General features: G+C 59.6%; 3 protein-coding genes across 4 annotated transcripts; 1 reads left to right on the top strand and 2 right to left on the bottom strand.

Moving 5' to 3' along the window:
* Positions 1-451: 451 nt before the first annotated feature.
* On the bottom strand, positions 452-7,292 carry IMP3 (IMP U3 small nucleolar ribonucleoprotein 3). The gene is made up of 2 exons (XM_055319693.1): positions 7,218-7,292; positions 452-2,283 (listed from the first exon to the last, which is right to left on the bottom strand). The coding sequence occupies exon 2, from the start codon at positions 1,360-1,362 to the stop codon at positions 688-690; it is 675 nt and encodes a 224-aa protein (XP_055175668.1). The 5' UTR covers positions 1,363-2,283; positions 7,218-7,292; the 3' UTR covers positions 452-687.
* LOC129506158 (translation initiation factor IF-2-like) lies at positions 7,232-9,530 on the bottom strand. Its single transcript, XM_055319611.1, has 3 exons — positions 9,444-9,530; positions 7,758-9,157; positions 7,232-7,350 (listed from the first exon to the last, which is right to left on the bottom strand). The coding sequence occupies exons 1-2, from the start codon at positions 9,528-9,530 to the stop codon at positions 8,054-8,056; spliced, it is 1,191 nt and encodes a 396-aa protein (XP_055175586.1). The 3' UTR covers positions 7,232-7,350; positions 7,758-8,053.
* Positions 8,598-23,825, top strand: SNX33 (sorting nexin 33). Of its 2 annotated transcripts, XM_055319691.1 has the most exons (5): positions 8,598-11,002; positions 16,653-16,858; positions 21,048-21,226; positions 22,559-22,636; positions 23,280-23,825. In XM_055319691.1, exons 1-5 carry the CDS (start codon positions 9,529-9,531, stop codon positions 23,422-23,424), a joined length of 2,082 nt encoding a protein of 693 aa, XP_055175666.1. In that variant the 5' UTR covers positions 8,598-9,528; the 3' UTR covers positions 23,425-23,825. The 2 variants fall into 2 exon arrangements, with proteins under 2 accessions (XP_055175666.1, XP_055175667.1); XM_055319692.1 differs by lacking the exons at positions 21,048-21,226; positions 22,559-22,636; positions 23,280-23,825 and having other exon boundaries at positions 8,611-11,002; positions 16,653-18,257.
* The last annotated feature ends 736 nt before the right edge of the window (positions 23,826-24,561 follow it).

The following is a 24,561-nucleotide window of genomic DNA, read 5'->3' as shown; positions in this document are numbered from 1 at the left end:
ACTCTATACTTAGTCTCCTCGTTTAAGTCTTGGGTAAAAAGAGGTAACCTCCCCCTTCTCCAGTTCCCCACCGCGAAGAACATGCTTCCAGGAACCTCCTGGGCCACTTCTAACCGCTAGCTGGCCAAGCTACAGGGTGATTATTTCCTTGGGCGAGCCAAGAGCAAACACTGCAGCCCTCTAACACGGTTACTTCCTGGGGCTGGAGTATCAACAGGAAGTCCTGTGGGGAAGAGCTCGGCCAAGACAGTCATTGCGAGCAAGGGATTAGTGCCAGGATGAATCTGCCGCAACCTCCGCAGGCGCCCTCCCCACCCCCCACCCCGGGGGCCGGCCTCGCTCACGGGCAGGTCGCTAACTCCGCTCTTCCCTACTGGGTTCTCGAGCCAAGGAGCCCAGATGTGAACCCAGATGTGAGCCCGTACGAGAAAGCCAGACAGACACAAAGGTGCACGCTCCGAGCGGCTGGGCCCTTTACTGGCATTGGGACGGCTTCTCTCCGCGCGCGAGGGCGCACAGCGCACCAACCCATCCCCGCCCCGCATCTTCTGCAAACTCGAGCTCGAATTCTCCAGGGTCCGTGCGCAGCTCAACCCCCAACAAGAGCGAGTACTCGAATCAAAAGGGGTCGAGCAGCGGGAAGGCGTCGGAGGGCGGCGGGGGGGAGCGCCCCGGGGAGGGACGGCGCTAGGCCTCCAGGTCGAAGTCGTCGCGCTCCTCGTTGTACTCCAGCACGTGGCGCCGGATCCGGGACGAGTCCACCCAGGTGACGAAGTCCTCCATGCTGCGCGTGACGAGGAAGGCGGGGTCGGTGACCACGTCGGGGCCCACGCGCACGTGGCCCTGCTCCACGAAGGCCACGGCGGCCTGGAGGTGCTGCGCCATGCGCAGCTTCAGCAGCACGGTGGGCAGGCGGCGGCGGCAGAAGGCCGAGGCGGTGACCGAGTCGCAGAGCGCGAGCGAGCCGCGCGTGGGCACCAGGCCGAGGGCGTACAGCTTGTCCAGCAGCGCGGCCGAGGCGCGCGCGCGGAACGGGTCTCGCTCGGGGAGGTCGCGCAGACGCCGCGCCAGCTCGCGCACCGCCCGGCTCAGCTGGTTGTAGCGCGTGTAGTCCTCCCGCCGCTGCAGCCGGTACCGCCGCAGCACGCGCAGCTCGTGCAGGTTGTGGTCGGTGGCCTCCCAGTTCAGGAAGTCCACCTGCTTCAGCAGCTTCTGCTCGTGGAACTTCAGCTTCCGCACCATGATGGCGGCTCCCGGCGCCTCCAAAGCCGACGCCTCGACGGCGCCGCCGAGCGCCCGCGCGACTTCCGCCAAGGCCGGCCCAATGAGAGGACGGCCTCGGGCCACGCCCTCCGCCCCCATTGGTCAGGCTGGAGCCACGCCCCCCAGCCACGTCACTATCTCGCGTTGCTTCCCGCGTTGCCGGAAGTAGGGCCGAGGTGCTGGCGGTGCGGCGGCTGGCGCGGCCGCGGCCCGGGCAGGTGCTCTTCTTTTCGATCTTTTTTTTGTTTTGTTTTAAACCTCCTCGTGGTGTTCAGTCACGAGGACTGTATCCCCAGTGCAGCAGTCGTTCAGTCCCACTCAGACTTATGCCTGTTAGAGTCTCCCAGGTGAGTCCGCTCCGGGAAGCTGAGGTCAGGCCGGGCGGAGACAGGTGACGGCTGTGCTGGTTCGGCGGGCTGCGCGGCGCTCTCGGTGCTCCCGGTGGCCGCGATGCTCCCGGCGGCCGCGGTCCTCCCGGTGGCCTCGATGCTCCCGGCGGCCGCGGTCCTCCCGGTGCTTCCGGTGGCCGCGATGCTCCCGGTGCTCGTAGTCCTCCCGGTCGTCGCGATGCCCCCGATGCTCTCGGTGCTCCCGGCAGTCGCGGTCCTCCCGGTGCTCCGGGTGGCCGCGGTGCTCCAGCTGCTCGGAGCTACCCGGTGACGCCCGGTCTAGGGGGGCCCGACGCTGGCGAGCCTGCAGGGAACCCCGACTGCCCGGCCGCTTCCTCGCCCTCACAGAGGCCTCCCCGAAAGCTGTATTAGCAGATGTGCCAGGTGACTCATCGAACCTAACCTAGCAGGTCCGAGAAACCTGGATTCAAGTACACACCCCGAGCTCACTCGAATTAGCCCGACCGGGTGGACTTCTGGTCACCCGACACCGAGCTGAATACATTCAACGCTCTTCGGCTCCTTCGGTCTGTAAGTCCATACACGAACCCGTCTGTTTGCCTGGGCCTTTGACGCCACCTAGCTTCCTCGCTGATCATTTTTAGTTTTGTCCATTTAAGTACGATACTTACTATGTGGGAAATGATACATGTCAGTGTACGTTATACATATTAAGTTACAAAGTATAATGAGGATACTTAGGAACCCAACAGCCAGCTTAAGAAAAATGTCACCAGGACCACTTCCATCGACCTACTCCGGCCACTTCTTCAGCCAGAGGTAATGGTATCTATGTACCTGGATTTTTGTGTTCATTTTCCCCTTTTGCTTAAAAAGAAAAAAAAAAGTTTTATCATTGCATATGCATCTCTAAATACGTTGAGAACCTTCTTATTTCAAACTGGAGCCAGTAGACCGGCACAGAGCTTTTTGGAAATGCAGTATTTTAGGCCGATTCCTGACCCACAGAATGACAGCCACTGCTTAACAAGATTCCCCAGGTAATTTGTATACATGTATACACACCGATTTTGCAGATGTGGTTAAATTAAAGATTTTGAAATGGCAAGAATACAGACACCTGAGTGGGTTCAGCGGCTTAGCGCCGCCTTCAGCCCAGGGCATGATCCTGGAGACCCCGAATCGAGTCCCACGTTGGACTCCCTGCATGGAGCCTGCTTCTCCCTCTGCCTGTGTCTCTGCCTGTGTCTCTGCCTCTCTGTGTGTGTCTCTCATGAATAAATAAATAAAACATTTTTAAAAAAAGAAATGGTGAGAATATGCTCAGTTATCTCGGTGGGTCTCATGTTGTCATAAGTGTCCTTATAAGTGAAAAAGGGAGGCACAGGAATCAGAGGAGATAGATGATGAAAGCAGAAATCTGAATATGTGAGAAGGAGCTTTGAAGATGACGGGGAACCCAAAGCAGAGGAGTGTGGGCAGCCTCTAGTAGCTGGAAAAGGCAAGGAAACAAATTTTTCCTTAGAGCCTTCAGAACATAGTCTTGAGATCCAGTTTGGATTTCTGTAAAACAATAAACCCGTGTTGCTTTAAGCCACCCAAGTTTCTGGTAATTTGTTACAGCAGCAATAGAAAACTAATACAATTTCCTCTTTTTTCCTAATTGATTTGAAGATGTTCTTTATGTATTATGGATATTAATCCTTAACCAGTTATATATAGAACAAATATCTTCTCCCAGCTTGCACTGCATCCCCACCCTTCATAGTCCCCCCAGCCTCACTCCATCCTCAGCCTTTGCTCAGCATGTCTGCAGTAGGACTCTTGGTTAACTTCCTTCTCCCCAGACAATAAACAGTAAAAACTAAACCATATGTGTTAGCAAGTGATAAATGTTATGAAACAAAACTGAGCAGGATATAGGAGAGCTTAGGCTGATGAAGGGCTGTAGTTTTAAATAGGGCATGTCAGGGTAGGTTTTATTGAGAAGGTGATATTTTATAGGGATTTAGCCATGTAGATATCTAGGGAGAGAGTATTTCCGAAAGAGACACAGTCTACAAATGCCTTAAGACAGGAATGTGGGGCAGCCCAGGTGGCTCAGCGATTTAGCGCCACCGTCAGCCCAGGGCGTGATCCTGGAGTCCCGGGATCCAGTCCCACGTCGGGCTTCCTGCATGGAGCCTGCTTCTTCCTCTACCTGTGTTTCTGTCTCTCTCTGTGTCTATCATGAATAAATAATCTTAAAAAAAAAAAAAAGACAGGAATGTGCCCAGCATATCAGAAGAGTAACAGAGCCGTCTTGGTTGGAGCAGTGGGCTAGGAGGGGAGGAAAGGGGGTTCTGATGACAGAAATTCATAGACCTTTGAGTAATTAAGGACTTTGGTTTTTATGTTTGTGAGATGAAGATATTGAATGGTTTTGAGCAGAGGATTGACATTTAACTTACTTTTTTTGTTGCTTTTTTAAGATTTTTTATTTATTCATGAGAGACACAGAGGCAGAGACACAGGCAGAGGGAGAGGCAGGCTCCCCGAAATGAGCCCGATGTAGGACTTGATCCTGGATCCTGGAATCACACCCTGAGCCGAAGGCAGATGCTCAACCGCTGAGCCATCCAGGCGTCCCATAACTTATGTTTTAAATAGATCACTCTGACTGCCATGTTGAGAATAGACTGTCAGGAGGCAGGGGTGGAAACATATCATTAGGAAGCTGTTGCAGTGATCTGGGTGAGAAAGACAGTAGCTGGGACCAGGAGAGAAGAATCTTTTTTTTTTTTTTATGATTTTATTTATTTATTCATGAGAGGCACAGAAAGAGGCAGAGATGTAGACAGAGGGAGAAGCAGGCTCCCTCTGGGGAGCCCAATGCAGGACTCAATCCTAGGACCCGGGGATCATGACCTGAACCAAAGGCAGACACTCAACCACTGAGCCACCCAGGTGCTCCACAGTAGCAAGAATCTGATGTGAGAGGAGTCCCACAAATGATGAGAGTCAAGGACGGCTCCAGTTTTTGGCGTGAGCAAGTGGTAGAAACTTCTCATCACTCAAGTAGGGAAGGCTGCCAAGTAGAACAGGTTTGGGGGACAGTATCTGGTATTGCTTGGGACATATTGGGTTGGAGGTGTCTATTAGACATCCTAGGGGAGATGTCAAAGAGAAAGCCATTTGAGCCTGGAATTCTAGATAAAGGCCTAGGCTGGAGATTAAAATAAAAAATTGAGTTGTTATTGGTAGAGAGATGGTATGTCAAGCCATGAGTCTGGGTGAGGTCATCAAAATAGCGAATATGATAGACAAGTGGACCACTTTCTGTAGTCTATAGTGTTACAAATTATTGGAGAGAGGAAGATGAACTAATGAGGTAGAAGGGAAACCAGGAGAGTATGGTTTCCCCAGTGGAAGTGAAGAAAGTGTATCCAGGGGGAAGGAGTCCTCAACCTGGTCATATGGTACTGAGAGGTTGAGTAAGAGGGGAACTGAGAATAACCATTAGGTCATTAATGACTTTGACCTTGATAATAATAGTTTCAGTTGGGCAGCGGTGGCTCAGCGGTTTCGCGCCGCCTTCAGCCCAGGGCATGATCTTGGAGTCCCAGGATCGAGTCCCATGTCGGGCTCCCTGCATGGAGCCTGCTTCTCCCTCTGCCTGTGTCTCTGTCTGTCTCTCTCTGTGTCTCTCATGAATAAATAAAATCTAAAAAAAAATTAATAATAATAGTTTCAGTGGAGTGTGAGGGTGCAAGACTGGCTTGAGGGGTTTAAGAAGAGAAAGGGAGGAAAGAAATTTCAGGCAGCTAGTATAGATGGCTATTTTGAGGAATTTTGCTCATGCCTGCAAAGAAATGGGGCAGTAGTTGGTGGGGGGAACTAGAGTGGAGAATCTATTTTTTAAAGATGTGGGTTGACTCTTTCCTCAGTACCCACAGCTTGTTGGATGCCATTCCAGTCTATTCTACTTCCATAACTCCCATATTTACTTCTCTCCAGCCAGTACCCTGTACTGTCTCAGGCTCTCATCATCTCATGTGCATGTATTGCACTGTACCCATTTTGCCACCAGTGGGGTCAGACTGGAAGCCACTGGCTGCAGCTCTCCCTTGCTTACTCTTTTCTTAAAGGAGGAAAGTTGGGCACTTGGATGGAGAATGGATGCTGTTTGCCGAGCATGAGTCAGGGCCCAGGCAGGAAAGAGAGAACACACTTCAATTAGAATAATGTAAGGAAAAAAAAAAAGAATAATGTAAGGAGAATTGAATAAAGAGACTTTGTCCTAAGGGAATGGGCAGGGTATAGGGAAACCACAAAGATTAGTGCTGTTTCCTGAGACTAGCAACTTGGGGGCTGTGTTACCCCTAGACTTGAAGAGGGTCACTGGAAGGGAGGGAATGGAAGATGCTGGTACTGGGTGGAAATGTCTGAGAGGCTCAAGAGAATTTTCCCCAAGAACCTGGAAATAAGTATGGCTCCTAAGAGTTAGAAAAACCCACCCAGAACACATGTGGGAGAAAGCCCAAGATGGTTGGTCTGTGAATGTGTGGCTGAGGTGTTTGGGAGCCAACTAAAGGCCATCAGGGTGGTGGCTGGACTGGGATCCTGGCTGGGTGAGCAGAAGTCCTATCGATTGTATTAAGGGAGCTAATAAAGGTAAAATGTGTACAACAGTGTGTGGCACTAACATCACAGTTGCTGTTAGGCTCAGCTTGGGCAGAGGCTATGTGAATGAGGAGAGATCACAGAGAAGGGGTGTCCCAAAAGTAGCTGGGGGAGACCTACTCCAGCTCTGGTTGGAGGAGGAGGACGATGACCCAAATGCTTAGAATCAGGGCTGGCCCTGTCGTGGAGGATGAGATCTCAGGGTTTCTTGGCTGAAAGACTTGTTACACCATCTCCTCATCCTCTCATGGGGTTTTGGCGGGGGGGGGGGGGGGACTGAGTGGGGAAAATTTGAGAGGAAGACAAACCATGAAAGACTCCTAACTCTAGGAAACAAAGGGTTGCAGAAGAGGGGGTAGGTGGGGGAATGGGGTAACTGGGTGACGGGTATTAAGGAGGGCACACAACGAGATGAGCACTGGGGTCCACTGAGCAAACCTGGTAGCTGGGCTTCCTAAGGGGTGGCCCAGCCTGCCGTGATCCGTTGGTGCAAAAATTCAGGTCTGCCTGACAGTCGCATTTCTGTGTGCAATTGAATACCTGGCCTGGTAACTACCCCACCACGGTGAGCATTCGGTAACATATGTGATTGTCCGATCCCTATGTTGAACACCTGACGCTAATATAATATTGTATGTCAACTACAATTACAAATAAAGCTTTAAAACCTGGCCTTCTGAGGTTTGTACCTAAGCCTTTATTCAGGTCACATGTCAGCCCTGCAGAGGGAGTTGGATCTAATGGCTGCGCCAGTGAAATTGGGTTTTGGAGCCTTATACCCCTCCCAACAGCCGAAGGCGCCCATGTTTAGCAGCTCCCCCTTGCGCCAGCTAATCCGCAACAAGTAGGAAAAGTCAGAATGAGGAGGAAGGAAGTTCTAGCTAGAACAAGGCTCCAGGGCAAGGCCTGGAAGAGGAGTAGGGGCTAAAGCCTCCGTCTCACCTCAGGCACCTCCTCTTCCGGGAAGCCTTCCTTGGTCCTTGCTCCACCCAGGCTGGGATAGGTGCCCTCCCAGGCACATTTCGTGGCACTGGTCCCGCTGAGTAGGGAGTTAGCTGCCTACCTCTCCTGACTTCTGGAAGGTAGGGATAACATCTTACTTATCTTTGTAGCCCAGGGGGCCTGATAGAGAATGATAACTCTGTGAACCTCCCTTGAGTGCACGACTGAATGCATGAGCTCCACCCAGGACAGTTAAATCACCGGGGGGGGGGGGGGGGGGCGGCTGCACACCCGAGGGCACACTCCTGCGGGTTGTGTCCTAATCCCCAGGGCTGAGCGTGGCACCTGGCACCCAGTGCCCAGAGTGCTCCAGGTGGGCTGACCAAGGCTCCAGTGCCCCTTGCCTGTCTGCAGGCCTATGCACACCACCCTGCCCCCTTGCTCTGCTCGCTGCTCACGCCACAGAAAATCCAGTCCCCGGGCGGCACAGGGCACCCCGGAACCCGGGCGTGCCCAAGCTTGTCCCCTGTGGCTACATACCTAGGGTCTTGTCCTTCCCTCCAAAGGAGGTCTCCCGCGGCAGGGGTGCTTCCAGCCTGGTGGCTACGGGATCGGAGCCTCAAGCTTCTTCCCAGAGGGCGCTGCTAGCTCGGGGGCTAGCTCACCCCGCCCGCCCCCGCAGCGATCCCCAGGCTGCGCCCCGGCCCAGTTTCGCCCAGTCTCGCCCGAGTGGGGGTGGAGGGGCCGGGGGACGGGAGAGCGGCGGCGGCGGCGGTCCGGGCGCCCTCCCTCGGCCCCTCCCTGGGGCTCGGCCGCCGCGGCCTCCCCGCCAGCCCTCACTTTGCAAACTTTCGGACTTTTCCTCCACTGCGTCGAGGGGAAGGCGGCGGGTGACGGAGCCCCGGGGGCGAGGCGGCGGCGGGGGGGACTCTAGGCGCCCCGGCGAGGGGTCCCCGCGCGGGGGGCTCCTGGAGGCTCGGGCCCCTAACCTCGGCGGGTCGGGGAGCGAGTGCGAGCGCGGGGGGCCGGGGGGGAGGGGGTCCCCGCGGGGTGGGGGTGCTCCGGGCGCTCGGGCGAGGGGCCCCCGCGGGGTGGGTGCTCCAGGCGCTCGGGCCGCTAACCTCGGCGGGTCGGGGCGGGCGCGGGGGCCGGCGGGCGGGGCGGAGCCGGGCCGAAGCGCCGCGGAGTTCGCCCGAGTCCCGGCCGCCGCTCCTCCCTCCCGCCTCTCCCCACCCCGCGCCGCCCCCTCGGCTCTTCCCTCCTCTCTCCGGACGCCGCCTCCCGGAATCCCTTTTCTCTGTTGTTTTGGAGCTGGGTCCTCGCTGGCGGCGCCGAGGGGCCGCGGGCGCGCGACGCGGAGGCGGGCGGGGGCACGGGCCGGGCAGTGGCCCCGCCGCGCCCCGAGACCCCGGCCGCGCGGACCCGGAGCGCCAGCCGACCCCGCGCACTGCCGGCCCCGGGGCGCGCCCTCGGACTCCCGCGGCGGGGCGACCCCGGGCCGGGCTCGGACTCCGAGCGGGCCCGCAAGTGCTGAGGAGCCGGGCGGACAAAAGAGGCCGCTCAGCTGGTGGCCAGAAGTGCCGGGGCGCCTCGTCGCGCCCCCTCCGTCCTCGGAGTCGGCGCTCGGGCGGGGAGGGCGCCGGGGTCGCCGAGGTGGCGGCCTGTTGTGTAAGCCTCAGCGCTTGTTTCCCCCCCGCCCGGCTCGTTGTGAAGCCGGACACATCCACCCTTGGACTGGATTCAAGAGGCTGCTGTTTTCTCCATGCTCCTCTTGGATTTTCTGGTTTTTTGAAAGCCCAGTGGCTCAGGAGGAGGAAGAGGAAGGAGGAAGGAGCAGATCTGCAGAGGAATGTGAGAGCCTCCCAGCGGGCGGAGAAGCCAGGAGCCGGGAGCCAGAGCTGCCTGGGTTTCTGGAGCGGCGGCCTCGGGGTGATTCGCTTCTATTTCAGAACATTGTTCCAGTGCAAAGTGTCAAGTTCTTGCCCTCTCCGAGCTGATTTCTCCGAGTCACTTGACTTTTCTTCTACAAGTGGGAGGAAGGAGAGGGTGCCGGGTCTGGGCTGCCGGGGAGGAGGGGAGGAGGACCATGGACATGAGCCCTCCCTGCCCGCAGGAGTATGTCGGAGACTTAATAGGGCAGGCGAAGGGCCAAGGACATCGCGTTGAATAGGGGGAGGCTACCCAGCATCTAGGGGTGCCAAGACCCCAGCTCCGGAGCTAAGAGACTGAGCTGCTGCGATAGGCCTGAGCGGCTGGCGCGGCTCCGTCCTGGCCAGGACCCGGCCCTCCTCCCTCTCCCGCTGGGCCAGCCATGGCGCTGAAAGGCCGAGCCCTCTACGACTTCCGCAGCGAGAACAAGGAGGAAATCACCATCCATCAGGACGAGGACCTGGTCATCTTCAGTGAGACCTCGCTGGACGGCTGGCTGCAGGGCCAGAACAGCCGCGGCGAGACCGGGCTCTTCCCTGCCTCCTACGTGGAGATCATCCACTGCGGCGCCAGCTCCAGCCCTGCCGACTACCGCGGCAGCCCAGGCCCTCTGGGCACCCAGGTGAGCTCGTATGACGGCTCCGGCTCCGGCGTGGCCAGCCCTTCCAGGAGCGCGGGGGGCAGCGGCTTCCTCTCCCACCAGGGCAGCTTCGAGGAGGACGATGATGATGACTGGGATGACTGGGACGATGGATGCACAGTGGTGGAGGAGCCTCGGGCTGGCGGGCTGGGCACCAACGGGCACCCCCCTCTCAACCTCTCGTACCCCGGTGCCTACCCCAGCCAGCACATGGCCTTCCGGCCCAAGCCGGCCCTGGAGCGGCAGGACAGCCTGGCGTCTGCCAAGCGCGGCAGTGTGGTGGGGCGCAACCTCAACCGCTTCTCGTGCTTTGTTCGCTCCGGAGTGGAGGCCTTCATCCTGGGTGATGTGCCCATGATGGCCAAGATTGCGGAGACGTACTCCATTGAAATGGGCCCTCGTGGCCCCCAGTGGAAGGCCAACCCCCACCCGTTTGCCTGCTCAGTGGAGGACCCCACCAAACAGACCAAATTCAAGGGCATCAAAAGCTACATCTCCTACAAGCTCACGCCTACCCACGCCGGCTCGCCAGTCTACCGGCGCTACAAACACTTTGACTGGCTTTACAACCGCCTGCTGCACAAGTTCACGGTCATCTCGGTGCCCCACCTGCCGGAGAAGCAGGCCACAGGCCGCTTTGAGGAAGACTTCATCGAGAAGCGGAAGCGCCGGCTCATCCTCTGGATGGACCACATGACGAGCCACCCAGTGCTGTCCCAGTATGAGGGCTTCCAGCATTTCCTCAGCTGCCTGGACGCCAAGCAGTGGAAGATGGGCAAGCGCAGGGCAGAGAAGGATGAGATGGTGGGTGCCAGCTTCCTGCTCACCTTCCAGATCCCCACGGAGCACCAGGACCTGCAAGATGTGGAGGACCGTGTGGACACCTTCAAGGCCTTCAGCAAGAAGATGGACGACAGCGTGCTGCAGCTCAGCACCGTGGCGTCGGAGCTGGTGCGCAAGCATGTGGGGGGCTTCCGCAAGGAGTTCCAGAAGCTGGGCAATGCCTTCCAGGCCATCAGTCATGCCTTCCAGATGGACCCCCCCTTCAGCTCTGAGGCTCTCAACAGCGCCATTTCTCACACGGGCCGCACCTATGAAGCTGTGGGTGAGATGTTCGCCGAGCAGCCCAAGAATGACCTCTTCCAGATGCTCGACACGCTGTCTCTCTACCAGGGCCTGCTCTCAAATTTCCCTGACATCATCCACCTGCAGAAAGGTAAGAGCCACCGTGGGCGGGACACCCTTGCGGAGTGTGAGGGATGTGAGGATGGCCGAGGGCAGGGGGCAGCCCATCTAGTCTTCCTGCCTCATTCGTTCGTTCGTTCGTCCCCCCGTGTGTCGGGCACCTGCTACCCGGCAGCTGCTAGTCTAGGTGCCCGGGTGCTGTCGAGGGCGGCTCTGGTCCCTGGCCTCACGGTGCTCGCTGCTTTACCTTTTGTTGTCTGTTTCTTTGTGCGTTGTTCATGTTTCCCGTCTGTCTCATTTGCTCATCTACGCATTACGCGCTGAGCGTGAGTCTGGGAACACGGAGATGACTGGGGTCCAGGCCTTGCTCTTGAAAAGCCCACAGGCCCGTGGGGGACATGGACACAGATAACAGGAGCACAGAGTGCGGCCTGTCTTCCCACTCCTCTGAAGCTCCTGGTGGCTTCGGAGCCTGTTCTTCCCACCCTACACCCTATCTGTGTGCAGGAGGCTCCCGTCCCCATTTTGCAGATGAAGGAGCTGGTGTCCACAGAAGGGTGGCTGCACAGGGAGGCCGTGTCCTGGCTGAGACTGTCCCTTCCTCCTGCGCCTCCCCGAGGACATGAGAACACGTCCATCCGTGTTGGCTAATTCCCAAGCCCAGCTGGTTTTCAGTTCTCAGGCCCCCCACCCCCACCCCCCGCCCTGTCCATGGGGGCAGAGGCAGGATGGGCCTCTGTCTGTCACTGTTGGGCTGTCAAGGAACCGCCAGGGAAGTGACTCATCCTGGGTCACCTAGGGGTGCCCAGGCTCGTCCAGGGGAGGAATGAGGGTTCGGGGCACTACCCTCCTGGCCCATCCAACTCCCCCCCCTTCCTGAACCTGGCTTCTCTTGCCTGAGCAGTGAGTTAGGGACGGACCTGGCAGGTGGCTGAGTCCCGGGTACAACAGGCAGGGCAGATGTCAGGAGAGAGGTGTGGTCCTCCCCGGGGCTGCAGGGCCCTGTAGGGCGTGGGGCTGGCTCCCTGGCCCCTAGGCCCTGAGGTCAGGCCTGGCTTCACGCAGAGTTTTCCTCTGGGTGGGGCATGGAGGCAGACTCTGGACTGAGCCTGGGGGGACAGCAGATGCCACCGGCTGCCTCGGTGTGCAGGAGAGCCGGGAGTAAGCCAGCCCTCCTCTTCTTTACCAGGAGGGTGCCTTCTAGAATTCTCCATCTCCCAGGCTCCTTTCTCCCCTCGCCTTCTCTTCCTCCTTCCCTTCCCTGCCCTTTTATCTCACCTCCATGTTCCTGTCCTCCTTTCCCTCTTCTTTCAGCCTCAGGAGACACCAGCCCTGCGTTGAGTTTTGGCTGTGTCCCCTGTTTGCTGTGCACTCCTGGGAAGCGCCTTCCCCTCTCCGGGCCTTGGTTTCCTGATCTAGAAAACAAGGGAGGGGAGAGCGGGTGCGCTCCCATGAGGGAGACTCCTGGGGGGATCTGGTGAGACCGAGTGATGCATTAGAGCTCCCCGAGCTCTGGGCGGGGTACGCGGGGTGGCCTGCCCGCTGGCCGGTGTGACAGGTGTGTGCCGACAGGTGTGTGCCGGGCGGAAGTGTGCGGGGCCTGGGAAAGCTGGTTCAACCAGCTTGGATGGCGTGTTTCTGTGGGTGGTGGCAGGAAGCGGGGCGCGCGGGGGTAGAAGGTGCCGGCCCGGGGGCCCCCAGGGTTGCCTTGCTGGGGAAGAAGTGAGGCCGCGGCCCTTCTGACTCTGGCGGACACAGAGCTGCGACATCCCCCCTGAGGCTTCCCCGGAGCGGCCGGCGGTCCCGTGGGCTGCTGTGTCCTCGCTGGCAGAGGGGGGTCCCCCCCACAGGGCCGCCCCCCCACCCTGAGGGCCACCCCCCCAAGGGCCCCCCCGGGCCGCTCCCCCCCAGAGCCCCTCCCCACCGGGGCTCGCGGTCCCCGCACCTGGCGTGGCCACTGCAGGCCTGCGGCTGGGCCTCTGGCGGACGCAAAGCCGGCGGGTCTGGGGGTCCTGGCCGGATGGGGGCTGCAGGGCTGCGGGCTGGCTGTGTGCGGGAGCCCTTCCTTGGAGGAAGGAGCGGGGAAGTTGGGCCTCGGGTCTCCAAAGTTCTGTCTGTCCGTCCAGACGCCTGAAAGATGGCAAGTGTGTGGCGGTGGCCGTGGGAGGAAGGAGGCGGGAGGCTTCGGTGGGGCCAGGAGGCCGGTCCGGGCAGATGCCGCCCCTGAGATGACCAAGGGGCTCTTACGCCTCAGGGTCCCCCTTGGTAAGGTGGATCACGGAGTCGGCTTGGCACCAAGATGAAGCCACAGTCTGTCCGCCAGCACCATGCCTGGAGCTCAGTCTGGGGGTCTCCTCGGAGAAGAGGGATTGTAGAAGTCACCAGTCTTGGGGGTGCCAGGGGCCCCAGGAATAGTCACCCTAGGACAAAGGGAAACGGTGTGCGTCCAGGGCCCACCCTGAGAGCCAGCCAGGGCAGGGGAATGACCATGGTTCTCTGCATTTTATTTTTTTATTTTTTTTATTTTTTATTTTTTGGTTCCCTGCATTTTATGGGGTGCAGTGAGGTGGGATGATGGGCAGGAACTGGGGCCCAGGGGTGTCTGACTGCACAGCTGTGCCAGACAGATGGGGTGAGGAGCTTCCCAAGGGACAGATGCACGGAAGAGACGAGGGAGGCTGGGTGCCCTGGCACCACTAACTCGGCTGGCAGGCCTGGTGGGCTGGTAGCAGCCCAGGGCCGCAGAACGCATCTGCAGTGGCCATGGGACTCCCAGGCTGGCCAAGGCACAATGTCCCCTGCAGGACCAGTGCTTGCCTGGGGGACAAGTGGGTCTGAACTCTGTGCTCTGGGCCATCGTCTCATCCTCCCTCCACCTCCCCTCCTAGACTTCCGTAAGCAAAGAGAACCTTAACCAGCCACTACCAGCTGGTGCTTGCCGTGACTGAGAAGCAGTCTGCACACGTCACCTGTAGCATCTTGGGCCCTTATTCCATCAGGTGCTGTCTTAAGTACTCCATACAGATGAGCTCGAGGGAACCTTAACTACGCTATAGGGCGGGCGGCACCATCGTCCTGTGTTCCAGATATGGAGACTCAGAAGCACTGTCGCACTGAGAGCAGTTGCCAGCAACATCAGACCTGGTCTAGCCTGTCCCATTTGACAGCTGGGTGACCTCTAGCCCGGGCAGGAGCAGTGGCTTGCTGCAGGTGACACAGCTGGGGCCAGGACTCAGACTTCTCACCCCTGACCTCAGAGAGGGAGGGACAAGATGGATTGAGCTTAGGGAATATGCCTGGGACTCTGGGGCACCAACCTCCTTTCCTGGTTCCTAGGATCCAGTCTATAGGACACCTGCCAGGGCCGAGGCTCCTTTGGGTCCTGAGCTCTCAGGTCGAGTCCTACACAGAGTGTTAGGGGGGGTGCTGGACAGGCCTGAGCCCTGACTCCCAGCCTGTCTCTGGGGTACGTTAGTGTTAGCTGGTCCCAGCCCCAGATCTGAGTCACAGGGTGGAGAGGTGATGAGGAGCAGGGTGGGACCTCCGCTTTCCCCCGCCCCCCACAGCTTCTATCCCCTGTCCCTGGCCCCCTGCCTGTCTGTGGATACCTAGCAGTTGCAATAGGTTCACTTCTATTATCTGGGCCTCTGTTTCCTCATCAACAAAGGAGCCTTTCCTTCTTCCAAGCCAGAAAAGCCCTCTTGGATACAGATCCATCCCCACCGCACCCAGAGTTTTTAGGCAGATGGAATCCAAGCTAGTTAGTGGCTCCCCTTCAAGTAGGTTCTTTCCATTATCTGGGGGCCCCACACAAATAGGGTGACCTGGGTGACCTGGCATGGGCTCCATGCAGTAGGCATGGTATCTGCCCCCCAGCTGTGGAGGGTTACCTCTGCCCCAGGCATCCCCTGTGTATGGGGCACGGCGGAGGCTAGGGGTCCCTAGGCAGGCCTTCCCGGACGGGGCCTCAGTTTTCTCTGTACAAGGTGGGGGGTGGGCGTCTGGCCTTTAGGACCTCTTTAGCCCTGAAGTCTCTTGTTAGGTCCTCGTGCTGGGCCTTGGGCTGATCTCTCTTGCTGCCCAGACCTGGGCAGTTGGGATGAAACAGGAGGCAGGAGGTGGTTTGAGGAAGGCGGCAGGACTGTGTGGGTGCAGAGCTGGTGAGTGCAGAGCTCTCTTGAGAGCTGTGTGAGCGGCCCTGGAGAGTCCGCAGACTCAAGTCTGTCTGCCCCAGATGCCCCCGTTAGGCCCTAGCTGAGCACTTGCTGGCCATTATGGGTTCTGCTCCTTCTAAAGGCCTCGGGAGTTATTTCCAACATGTAGAGCCCTGGGCCTGGCACCGTAAATGACCAAGAAAAGGATCTTGAACGCATCGGACACCTTGAGTGAGAGTAGAAGGGGCACATCTTGAAGGCCCCGCCGCGCTGTTGGGGGGTGTCGTCTGGCTCGCCCCGCCTTCCTACGGCCTCTCTCCGCTTTGCGCAGTGGGGTCCCTACAGCCCGCCAGGAGCTCCTGCCCGACGCAGGCAAGCTGCCCCCCCCTCCCGGCAGTGGCGCCCACTGCCTTCGATGCAGTCAGTCAAGTGCCTGTTAGTGCAGAGCTGAAATCCATTCACCAACTGCTTGCTGATTCATTCAGACTCTTCTAAATTGGGTCCCCTGCCCAGGATCGTCCTCCGCCCCCCATCTGTCACCCGCTTGTTACCGGGCCCCCTCGGTCCCTTTCGCCTGGTGTGAGGAGGGGCAGACCTGTTCGTGGGGATACCCACACAAAGGAGGATAGCAGGTGCTGTTTCAGAATCAGCAGTGTAATGGGGGTGGGGGCACTGTGGCGAGGGGCTGGGTAGGGGCACTGCAGGGGGCTCTCGTGTGGAGGAGGGGCCTGAGTCTGGCTGGGGGCCTTAAATCATGCATCATAGAGACCTAGCAGGCTGAGATGTGGCGGGAGGCACAGGGCGAGTCTGACGAACGTGGGGTCGGTGTGGGAGGGGTGCACGGGCAGCCTGCGGAGGGCCCCCGGCTAGGCAGGCAGGCGGGGACCTCAGTCTGCAGGCAGCAGGCGGCCAGGGAGGGTCTGGAGCTTTGGGTGCCTGGGGTGGCTGTCCTTTAGGTACTGTGGGGCGGCTCTCAGAGGCTAGGCCTGAGCGGGAGCCCCTTGGGGGCCTGTTGCAGCAGGGCAGTGGGGAACGGGGTGAATCAGCTGGGCAGACGCGGTCCTCGCTCTCCTGTGGGCTAGGCCTGGTCCGGGCACTGCAGGCCTTGAGCTCACAGGCCAGAGCAGGCAGGCAGGCAGAGCAACCGCAGGCTGGTAAGAGCTGGGGCGGGTGGAGGCCCCGGGAACACGGGACGTACCCCGTGCAGAGGGGGCTCAGGAAGGCTTTCTGGAGGAGCTGATGTCTGAGCTGATTAGGAGCCAGTGTGAGAGCCAAGGCCTGGGTTGGGGAAGGGCAGCCCCGTCCTGGACCTCGGGTCAGCCCGCAGGGCAGTGACGGGCTGCGGTTGTGGGCTGCTGGCAGTGCCCCGGGTTGGGAGGGAGGAGTGCCAAAGGTGAGGGCTGGGGGATGTCCTGGTGGAGACATCCAGGCAGCTGTTACCGAGGGGGCTCACGGAGGGTAGAGGGCGCAAATGCGGGAGACCAGAGCCCTAACTTCCCTTGTCCTCCTTCACTGTACCTGTGCCAGGCGCCTTCGCCAAGGTGAAGGAGAGCCAACGCATGAGTGACGAAGGCCGCATGGCGCAGGACGAGGCAGATGGCATTCGTAGGCGCTGCCGCGTGGTGGGCTTCGCCCTGCAGGCCGAAATGAACCACTTCCACCAGCGCCGTGAACTCGACTTCAAGCACATGATGCAGAACTACCTGCGCCAGCAGATCCTCTTCTACCAGCGGGTAGGCCAGCAGCTGGAGAAGACGCTGCGCATGTATGACAACCTCTGATCATGTGTACCCGGCCCCCACCCTGCACCCGGGCCTGGTCGCTGCAGTGCACTCTGCTCTCTAGACCTCCCACAACTAGTAGGCTGGGAGGGTTGGGGCAGGCTTTGGAGGAGTCATGGGTCCCCCTGGGGAAGTCCCTCAGCCCTTTGAGGTAGGGGCACGGCAGGGGTGAGATCGGGGTTGGGAACCTTCTAGGCCGAGGCCTGGGCTGCTGATCAGTCGCTTGAGGCCAGGCCATGGTCTTAGCCTCCCCTAGAACCCACAGTACTCGCTCGCCTGGCCGCCACCCCCTCGCTCACTCAGTAGGTCCCGGGGCCCGCTCGGCCCTGTGTCACATGCTGGGTAACAGGGCTGCGATATGCCTGCCCTCAGGGAGTCAAGGTGGGCTCCGACACAGAAACAGACAAGGGCAAGATGCAGGGACTGATGATAAATAAAGGCCTCCTGGAAGCGTAAAGAAAGAGCCACTCATTCCGCTGGCCAGGGAAGGCTCCAGACAGTAGGTACATGTGCATAGTGTCTTGGAGAATGACAAGGACCTGCCTGACAGTGAAGGGGGACAGTAGATTGGGTGCAGGGGAGTGGGGGCATTCAGAGGAGAGGAATGGTGTGTGAAGACATGAAAACACCCCCTCTTCTCTCCCTTATCTCCCCAAGTCAGCATGATGCCCCTTGGTGGGGATTGTGGCCTCGTAGAGGGAAGGAATCTTCCACCCATGTCCCTGTCCCTGCCTCACCTTGTCCCCCCAGGAGGAGCTGCGAGCCAACTCCCTCCCAACTCCCCTGCACCTGCTGAGCCTCCACTCGCCCTTGGTTAGGGACCATGCAGCATCTTTTCCCTGGGCTCAAGGTGCTGAGACAAGCCACTGACCCCAGGACCCCGGTGGCACCTTTCTGGAGAGGACACCCAGAAGTTACCAGATATTTGAGTTCACCAGCAACAGCTCTCCACATTCCGAGCAGGCTCGGGCTCCAGGCTTCCAAGGTCCTTGGCCCCAGTGAATCCTGGGATCCTTCCTATTGCACAGAGGGAAGGTCAAGGGAAAAGGACAGGGTCTGGCTTGCCCACTGCCCCAGTAGTCCTGGGCCCATACGCCCATGGCCAGCCTCACTGTGATGTCAGCCCCAGCTCCCTCCCCAGCCAGCGTGTGCTGTCTCCCACCCATGTTTACATCCTTAAGGGGGCTGATCCCCACCCCCCAGGCCAGGGTGTGGGCCACCGGGCTTGGGGGAACTGACAGGTGCCACTGCTGGCCTCCCAAGGAGGTCATGGCCACTCCTGGCTCCTGCTGCTTCAATCTTTTTTCTTTCTTGTTTTCTTGATAAACCTTTTGCAATGAAGACAACAACAGCATGGCTTTTTTTGTTTGTTTGGATCCCAAAGGGATTTAGGGTGGGGGGAAGGATGAAATCCTGAGTGTCCCTGGGAGCTATTAGACCATGAGGTCTCGGTGAGCACAAAACCTCTGAACTTGGGTGGGGGGGACTGTGCTTCTGGCAGGTGCTAGCTGGGGAGCTGGAGGTGGACCCCGGCTGGACACATCCTTCCCAGCCCTCACTCAGTCTCATATGGGTGGAGTCCTGCTGGGAGTTCGAGGGCTGCTGAGCAAGAGCGCGGAGGCCAGGCTCCAGGACAGTCTCCCCAACGGGGCTCTTCTCCCTGGGCAGGGGCCCCCAGGAAAGCCCTGCTCCAGGAGAGGTGGGAGGGGCTCAGAGCCCATGTTCTTCCCCAGGCGGTCCAGGGCACCCAGTTCCTGGTGGCTTCTGTGATGGAGACTGAGGAGAACCCCTCCCCGCAAGCCGGGCCCTCAACGGGGTCCCAGTTAGGATGGGCGGGAGCCCGTTCCCGCGCGGGAGGGAGGGGTAGCTGGGAAAACCTTGGCTGTCTTTCGGGGCCAGGGGGGCCGGTGGAGGGTAGGGCTGGCAGGATCTGGGCGTCAGAGGACGCGGTGACCAGGCCTGGGGCCAGGGCCTGGAGCAGCGAGCAGGCTGAGGAACGGCGGGTGCGGTGGGGAAGGGCCGCCAAGCCTCCCGGTTCAGGGCAGAGCATCCTCAGAGGACCTTCTGGAACAGGGCCTTGGCCCTGGGTCAAAATTAGGTCAGCTTTGGGACTTTCTGTGGAATTCCCCTCCCTCCTCCCAGCCCTCCTTCCTTTATTTTCCACCCACCCACCCACCCAAGGACCTTCCTGCCCGAACCTCTCCTCCGCTCTGGCCTCCAGGTGGCCTTCTGCGGCCCTCCTCCTGGTGGGGCAGTCTCCTCACGGAGGGCTGAGGGGTGCTGGGCATGGCTTGCGTATCCCGTAGCACCTGGACAGTCCCCTGGGAGTGGTGTTGCCCTCTCGTGTCCCTTCCTGGGGGGACAGGGGGCACTGCCCGGGCTCCAGCCTCAGGTGAGGGAGGTGGTCTGACACTTTATGCAGGAGGGCTGGCGGCCTAGGAGAAGAGTCTCGAAGTGAAGTCTGGGGACTGGCCGGGTCTGTGGCATCGGGGCCGTGCAGCCTGGGGCAGGCTCCCGCGTCGGCGCCGTCCCCTGGGGTTGCTGCAGGTCTCAGGGGCAGCTGGCTGGGGCCCCTCTGGAGGGGTGTGCGGGGCATCCCGGCCACGGCGGGCCTGCTGGCTGCCTCCCCGCTTGCCAGGCGGGTGTTCCGGGCTGAGCAGGCCCCGCAGCCTCCAGCACCCCGCCCCCCTCAGCTCCAAGGGGTGGAAAGCATGGCCTCTTCCTGCCTGGGGCAGTATCGGGACCTGGGGTGGAGGTGACCCGAATCTCTGATGCCCAGTCCTGGCCCAGCTGTGGAAGGAGTCTGCTTTGTGGCCACACGAGGGGGCGGGGACAGAAGGCAGCCCGGGCGCCCGGGGCGGGGGGGCATCGTGCCACCTGCTACGGCTGCACCACGACCGGAGGGGTGGCCGGCAGCTGGGTCGCCCCAGAGCCTACTCAGTGCCACTCCTCCATCCGGTGGCACCGCTGTACTGCCCTCCACACGTCCACATGGTCACAGAGAGGGCCACCCAGCCCCAAGCTGGCACAGCCACATGCAGCCACACACCCTGCAGGGGGACATAGGCCACACCTGGCCGTCTGTACTCAGAGGCACAGTCCTATGCTCAGAGAGTGCACTCCCTGCCATGGCACCGTCCACACACGTGTCATCCCTTCACTGGTCACACTGTGTCCTCACTCATGACCTTGTCCCGGTCTACCTGCACAGAGTGGCACACACACACACACTCAGATGCACAGCCACAAGTCACACATGCTCATAGCAAATGTGTCACACGTGGACCTGCTTCTAGCCTGCACCTGTAGCACCTCCTGGCATCAGCCATCATCTGCCACTGGCACTGTCCAGGCGGGGAACCTGAGGTCCAGGGAGAGGTGGCAGTTGGTATGTCACCCAGTGAGGCCAGAGGATGTTGAAGGGCCTGAGCCCAGCTCCCGGGAACTCTGCAGCCGGTCCCAGGGCCAGTCCCCACTGCCTCGGCAGGCCCCTGGCTGAACCACCCAACAAAGCTCATGCAGCTCCGGTCTGTCCAGCCAGAGCTGAGGCCGCGGCGTCCGTGTGAGCAGGAGCCAGGACACAGTGGGCAGGCCCAGGCCTGGGCGGGAGGAACATTCCTGCACCATCTCCTCCCCAAGCATGCGAGGACCGGGCCCGCCCTGCCTGCCTGCCCGCTGACTCAGGCCTCCAGGAGCCAAGCCCGCTTGTCCCCAACCCCCCCAGTCTGCTTCCATTCCAGTTCTGCTCCAGGATGGCTCCGGGGGCTGGGCTGGCGACAAGGAGCCCTGGCGAAAGCCGTGGAGAGAGATGACAATTGCCTCCCCCAGATGGAGCTCAGCAGGGCCCGTCGTGCAGCCTGGTCCCAGGGTTCAGGATGGTTTAACACAAACCTTTTTTTCCCCCTTGGTTCTTCTGTTTTGTTAGTCAAGCCCCAGTGTAGTCTGGGCTGTTGAAAAAGCCTTTTTGGTCCTCCTGGCAGCCCTGGTAGGCATCATTGTTCCATTTTACAGATGAAAGGACTGAGGCTGGGCTGGGGGCGGGGATAGGCCTGACCCATGATCACACAGTGAGACAGGGCGGAGCTGGACTCGAACCCAGCTCCCTGACATCTTTCCTCAAAGTCTCGATTGACTCACTTAGGTCCGAATGGAAAGGGGCCGCAAGAGCTCTGCTCCGGAGGTGAAGGAATGGAAGGCTGGCAAACGCGGAGGGCTGGCGGGTGGGGCGAGTCCTGCCGCCCCAGGGACGAAGAGGCTGACTACAGCCCTACGCAGTGGCCGCGGCCTTGACCCGGGATCGCCCCTCACAAAGGAACGTATGTGAGTGGCGTCACCTCATTTCTCTGCGACTGACCAGAACTTCTGGGTTGCGTTCTCACGGCCTCACGTGGTTCAAGAGGAATCCCAAATCAGTTTGGGGGCCCCTCCTTTCTTAGGGGGTGCATTTAAGTTTTGGGGGGATGGCACATTTGGAGAGGGTGGGCGGGGCTCCGGCTCTTTGAGTTTTAGAGGCTGACTCCCACAGCCGGTCACACACAGACACGAAACTGTGCCGCTTTCCGCCTCAAAGGCTATTCAGATACACCTGTTTCAGTTGGCTTCGGTTCGTTACTTGGCAATGCCTTGTCTGACAGATATTTACATTTTATTAATTTTGATTTTGTCTTTCCTTTTTGTATCTTGCTACTTTTTTTCTTTTTTTGCCCCCTGCAAATGTTGTTGTGGGTTCTTGCAGATTCCTGGAGCGTGGCATGGGGCCTGTGGTACCCACCATAGTCCTAGGTTAGCACTGGACCCTTTGGCCATTGTACCCTTATTCTCTTTCATCCTACCATCTGCTCCTTAGGTCCCCATCCTGACGCCTCTGTGGGTCTGGCCTTAGTTCTGTTTTGAGCACATAGGCCCCCCTCAATCATCCCTATACCTGTAGACCTCAGGGAACCTCAGGGAACTGCCAAAAGTCCCTTCTGTGGCCTGTGGTCCCCCTGGGACTCATGGCCAGCATTCCATAGCCCCCAGCACACGCTCAAGCACAAGAAGCTCTGGGAGGCTCTAGAGGTCCTCTGCAACCCTTTGTCATCTGGGGTCTGGCCGCCGCCTCGGGGCTCTAGGTCCCGGCCGCTCCTGGATCTCCCAGCCTCTGGGGCTTCTACACTCTCTCAGCACCCGCAGCACCGCGGCAAACACTGGGCAGCGAGTATTTCGCAACCAGTCTGCATGCAAGAGATTATCAACATCATTTTACAGAGCAGGAAATGGGGCCCTGCAAGGGAGGTGCTAGAGTGGCCGAGCTGGTGTAGGATAGTACCCAGGTCAGGGTCGCCCCAGCTGGGAGGCAAATTGTTGGTGCCTGAGGTAGGACTTGGCCTCCTGGAGGCACCTGGAGCCTCTTCTGGGCTGACCTGGTCTCCCTTGCTGCTATTTTGGCAGGAATGTGATGGGCAGGGGCAGTGGGAAGCTCCACTAGACAGCCCTGCTGCCCCCAGAGAGCAACAAGCCCCCTGTTTCCTTTCTCTCCACCACCCAGAGGCAGGGCCCTGGTATTGGCTGCAGTGGCTGAGCCCTGGTGCGAATCCTACCTTACATGTACTTGGGATGCTCTGGGAATATTTTCTTAATTGCTTCGTGTTTCCATTTCTCTATTTGTAACAGGAGTTCCAGGTGGCTGTTAGGAGGATTACGTGAGCGAAACACATCGGCTGGACAGTGCCCGCACGTGGCAGGTGTTCAGTAAGGAGGAGCTGGGATACCAGCCTCTTAGCAGAGCCTTAGAGCAGCCCCAGAGAAAGGCTGGGCCGAGAGTACTGTTACCCCACTTGATAAGTGAGAAAACTGAGTGAGTGAGCCCTCGAAGGCCACACTGTGGGTAGGTGGCAGGGCTGGGCCGGGGACTAGGCCCCTGACCTCCTCCAGACCTTGAGCCTTGCCCCGTGGTGCCACCATGACTTCACGGGGAGCGGACCCCTTGGGGCTTCCTGGCTGTCACGGTAGTTGTCAGTCCAGGGGTGGGGAGTCCATCGGGCCATTCACTGGCTGTCACATACACCATGAGTATGCAGGAGAGAATGGCCCGAGAGTTAAGAGATGCAGGTTCGTGGTAGGCCTTCCCTGGGTAGATTCGGGGACCTCAGGCAAGGCCACTACTCAGTCTTAGTTTTCCTCAACTGATGTTGACGGTTGTCACGATTATACTGGGGCATGAGTTCACAAGTGTGGGCACGGGGCTGCTCCGGGTGGGCCGCACCCTCAAAGCCACACAGGCTGGCAAGGGGCGGGGGGGTCCCAGCACGATGGCTCACGCTGAACGGCTGCTACATGGTACTACATGCTGGGTGTCGGGCTCAGTGACTCCCCTGAGTTATCTTGTCCCCAGGTACCTGCAAGGTGAGAGTGACTGCCAACGTTTCCCAGCACACAGAGGCTCAGAGGCACAGAGTCACCTGTGCAAGGCCGTGCGGCTGCTCAGCGCACGGAGGCTGAGGTTTCCTGGGCACAGAGCCGTGCCCTTCCAAGGCTGACAGGCTGGGCAAGCTGGGGGCAGCTGTCCTGCCTCGGAGTGATGCACGAGTGCTGGGAATGGAGGGGAGCGCGGAGACGAGCGGCGAGTGGCAGGTATTGGCCGGCAGTGGCTGCGTGCCTTCGGGTCAGCAGGTGGAAGGGCAGAGGGCTTGGCCCGCAGAGAGCGCCGAGCAAATATTTGTTGACTGATAATTTTCTGTAGGGCCTCAGGCTGGAGTGTGGGAGCAGGATCGGCCATGGGGGAGAGGGCCGGGCACATAAACCAGGAGTGGGGGTCAAGCACAAGACGCAGGCGTCTGCAAAGGAACTGAGTCAGGAGCCTCCTTGCTTGAGGGGCCAGCATGGGGGGCGAGAGTGAGGCTGGGTAGGGAAATGCTAGGACGGGGTCTGGGGAGTGCCAAGGCTGCGTTGAAGAGGATGGGGGACCCTGGCCCGGGGCTGCCATGTGGGGTCGGGTGGGCGGGGGGAGTGGGGTCTGTGCCCGTGCCTGGCATCCCAGAGTGTGTGCACCTGCCCTGTGGCCGCTGAGCTCCGGGCACTGTGTGGCCTCGTACTTGTGTGCGGGTCCCCGGGTGGAACTCTGTCCCCGCAGGCATTGAGCCACGTGTGCTTTTCCCTGTGCTCCCTGTGGAAGAGGCCGCACCCCTGGCCCTGAGGCTCAGGGCCACACTTGCAGTCGTGCTGAGCTCCTTTCTCTCACAGTCCACGTCCGTCCCTGAGAAAAGCCTTGTTAGCTCCTCCGAAGCGACCCATGTCACCGTCTCCGTGCCGGGCCCAGGCCACCGCCGTGCCAGTCTGGGCAACTGCCGCGGCCTTCAACCTGTTCTGCTTTCCTGACCAGCCCCTGCTGGTTCAACAGGGGTCAGGGTGATCTTTTAAGACCGTATTCTGGGGGCGCCTGGGGGGCTCAGTCCATTAAGTGTCAGCCTTCGACTCAGGCCCTGATCCCGGGGTCCTGGGACCGAGCCCCACGTTGGGCTTCCTGCTCAGCCGAGCGTCTGCTTCTCCCTCTGCGCCTCCCCCCAACTTGTGTGTGCCCTCTCTCTTTCGATAACATCTTGAAAAAAAAAAAAGACTATTCTAAATCCAATCGTGTCTGACCCTGCTTTGAACCTCTAGGGCTTCCTGCCTTCAAG

The sequence above is a fragment of the Nyctereutes procyonoides genome, unplaced genomic scaffold, assembly GCF_905146905.1.
Source record: "Nyctereutes procyonoides isolate TBG_1078 unplaced genomic scaffold, NYPRO_anot_genome, whole genome shotgun sequence".
Taxonomy (NCBI): domain Eukaryota; kingdom Metazoa; phylum Chordata; class Mammalia; order Carnivora; family Canidae; genus Nyctereutes; species Nyctereutes procyonoides.
This window is presented reverse-complemented; position numbering and strand designations above follow the sequence as displayed.

Excerpts from the sequence above, each read along its gene's own strand:
- SNX33 (XM_055319691.1), top strand. The coding sequence starts at position 9,529 with ATGGCGCTGAAAGGCCGAGCCCTCTACGACTTCCGCAGCGAGAACAAG. Across the intron at positions 11,003-16,652 it reads CATCATCCACCTGCAGAAAG|GCGCCTTCGCCAAGGTGAAG; the intron begins GTAAGAGCCACC and ends TACCTGTGCCAG. Across the intron at positions 21,227-22,558 it reads CCCCTCACAAAGGAACGTAT|GAGTTCCAGGTGGCTGTTAG; the intron begins GTGAGTGGCGTC and ends TATTTGTAACAG.
- IMP3 (XM_055319693.1), bottom strand. The coding sequence starts at position 1,362 with ATGGGGGCGGAGGGCGTGGCCCGAGGCCGTCCTCTCATTGGGCCGGCC.
- LOC129506158 (XM_055319611.1), bottom strand. The coding sequence starts at position 9,530 with ATGGCTGGCCCAGCGGGAGAGGGAGGAGGGCCGGGTCCTGGCCAGGAC. Across the intron at positions 9,158-9,443 it reads AGGCCTATCGCAGCAGCTCA|AAGCGAATCACCCCGAGGCC; the intron begins GTCTCTTAGCTC and ends GTTCTGAAATAG.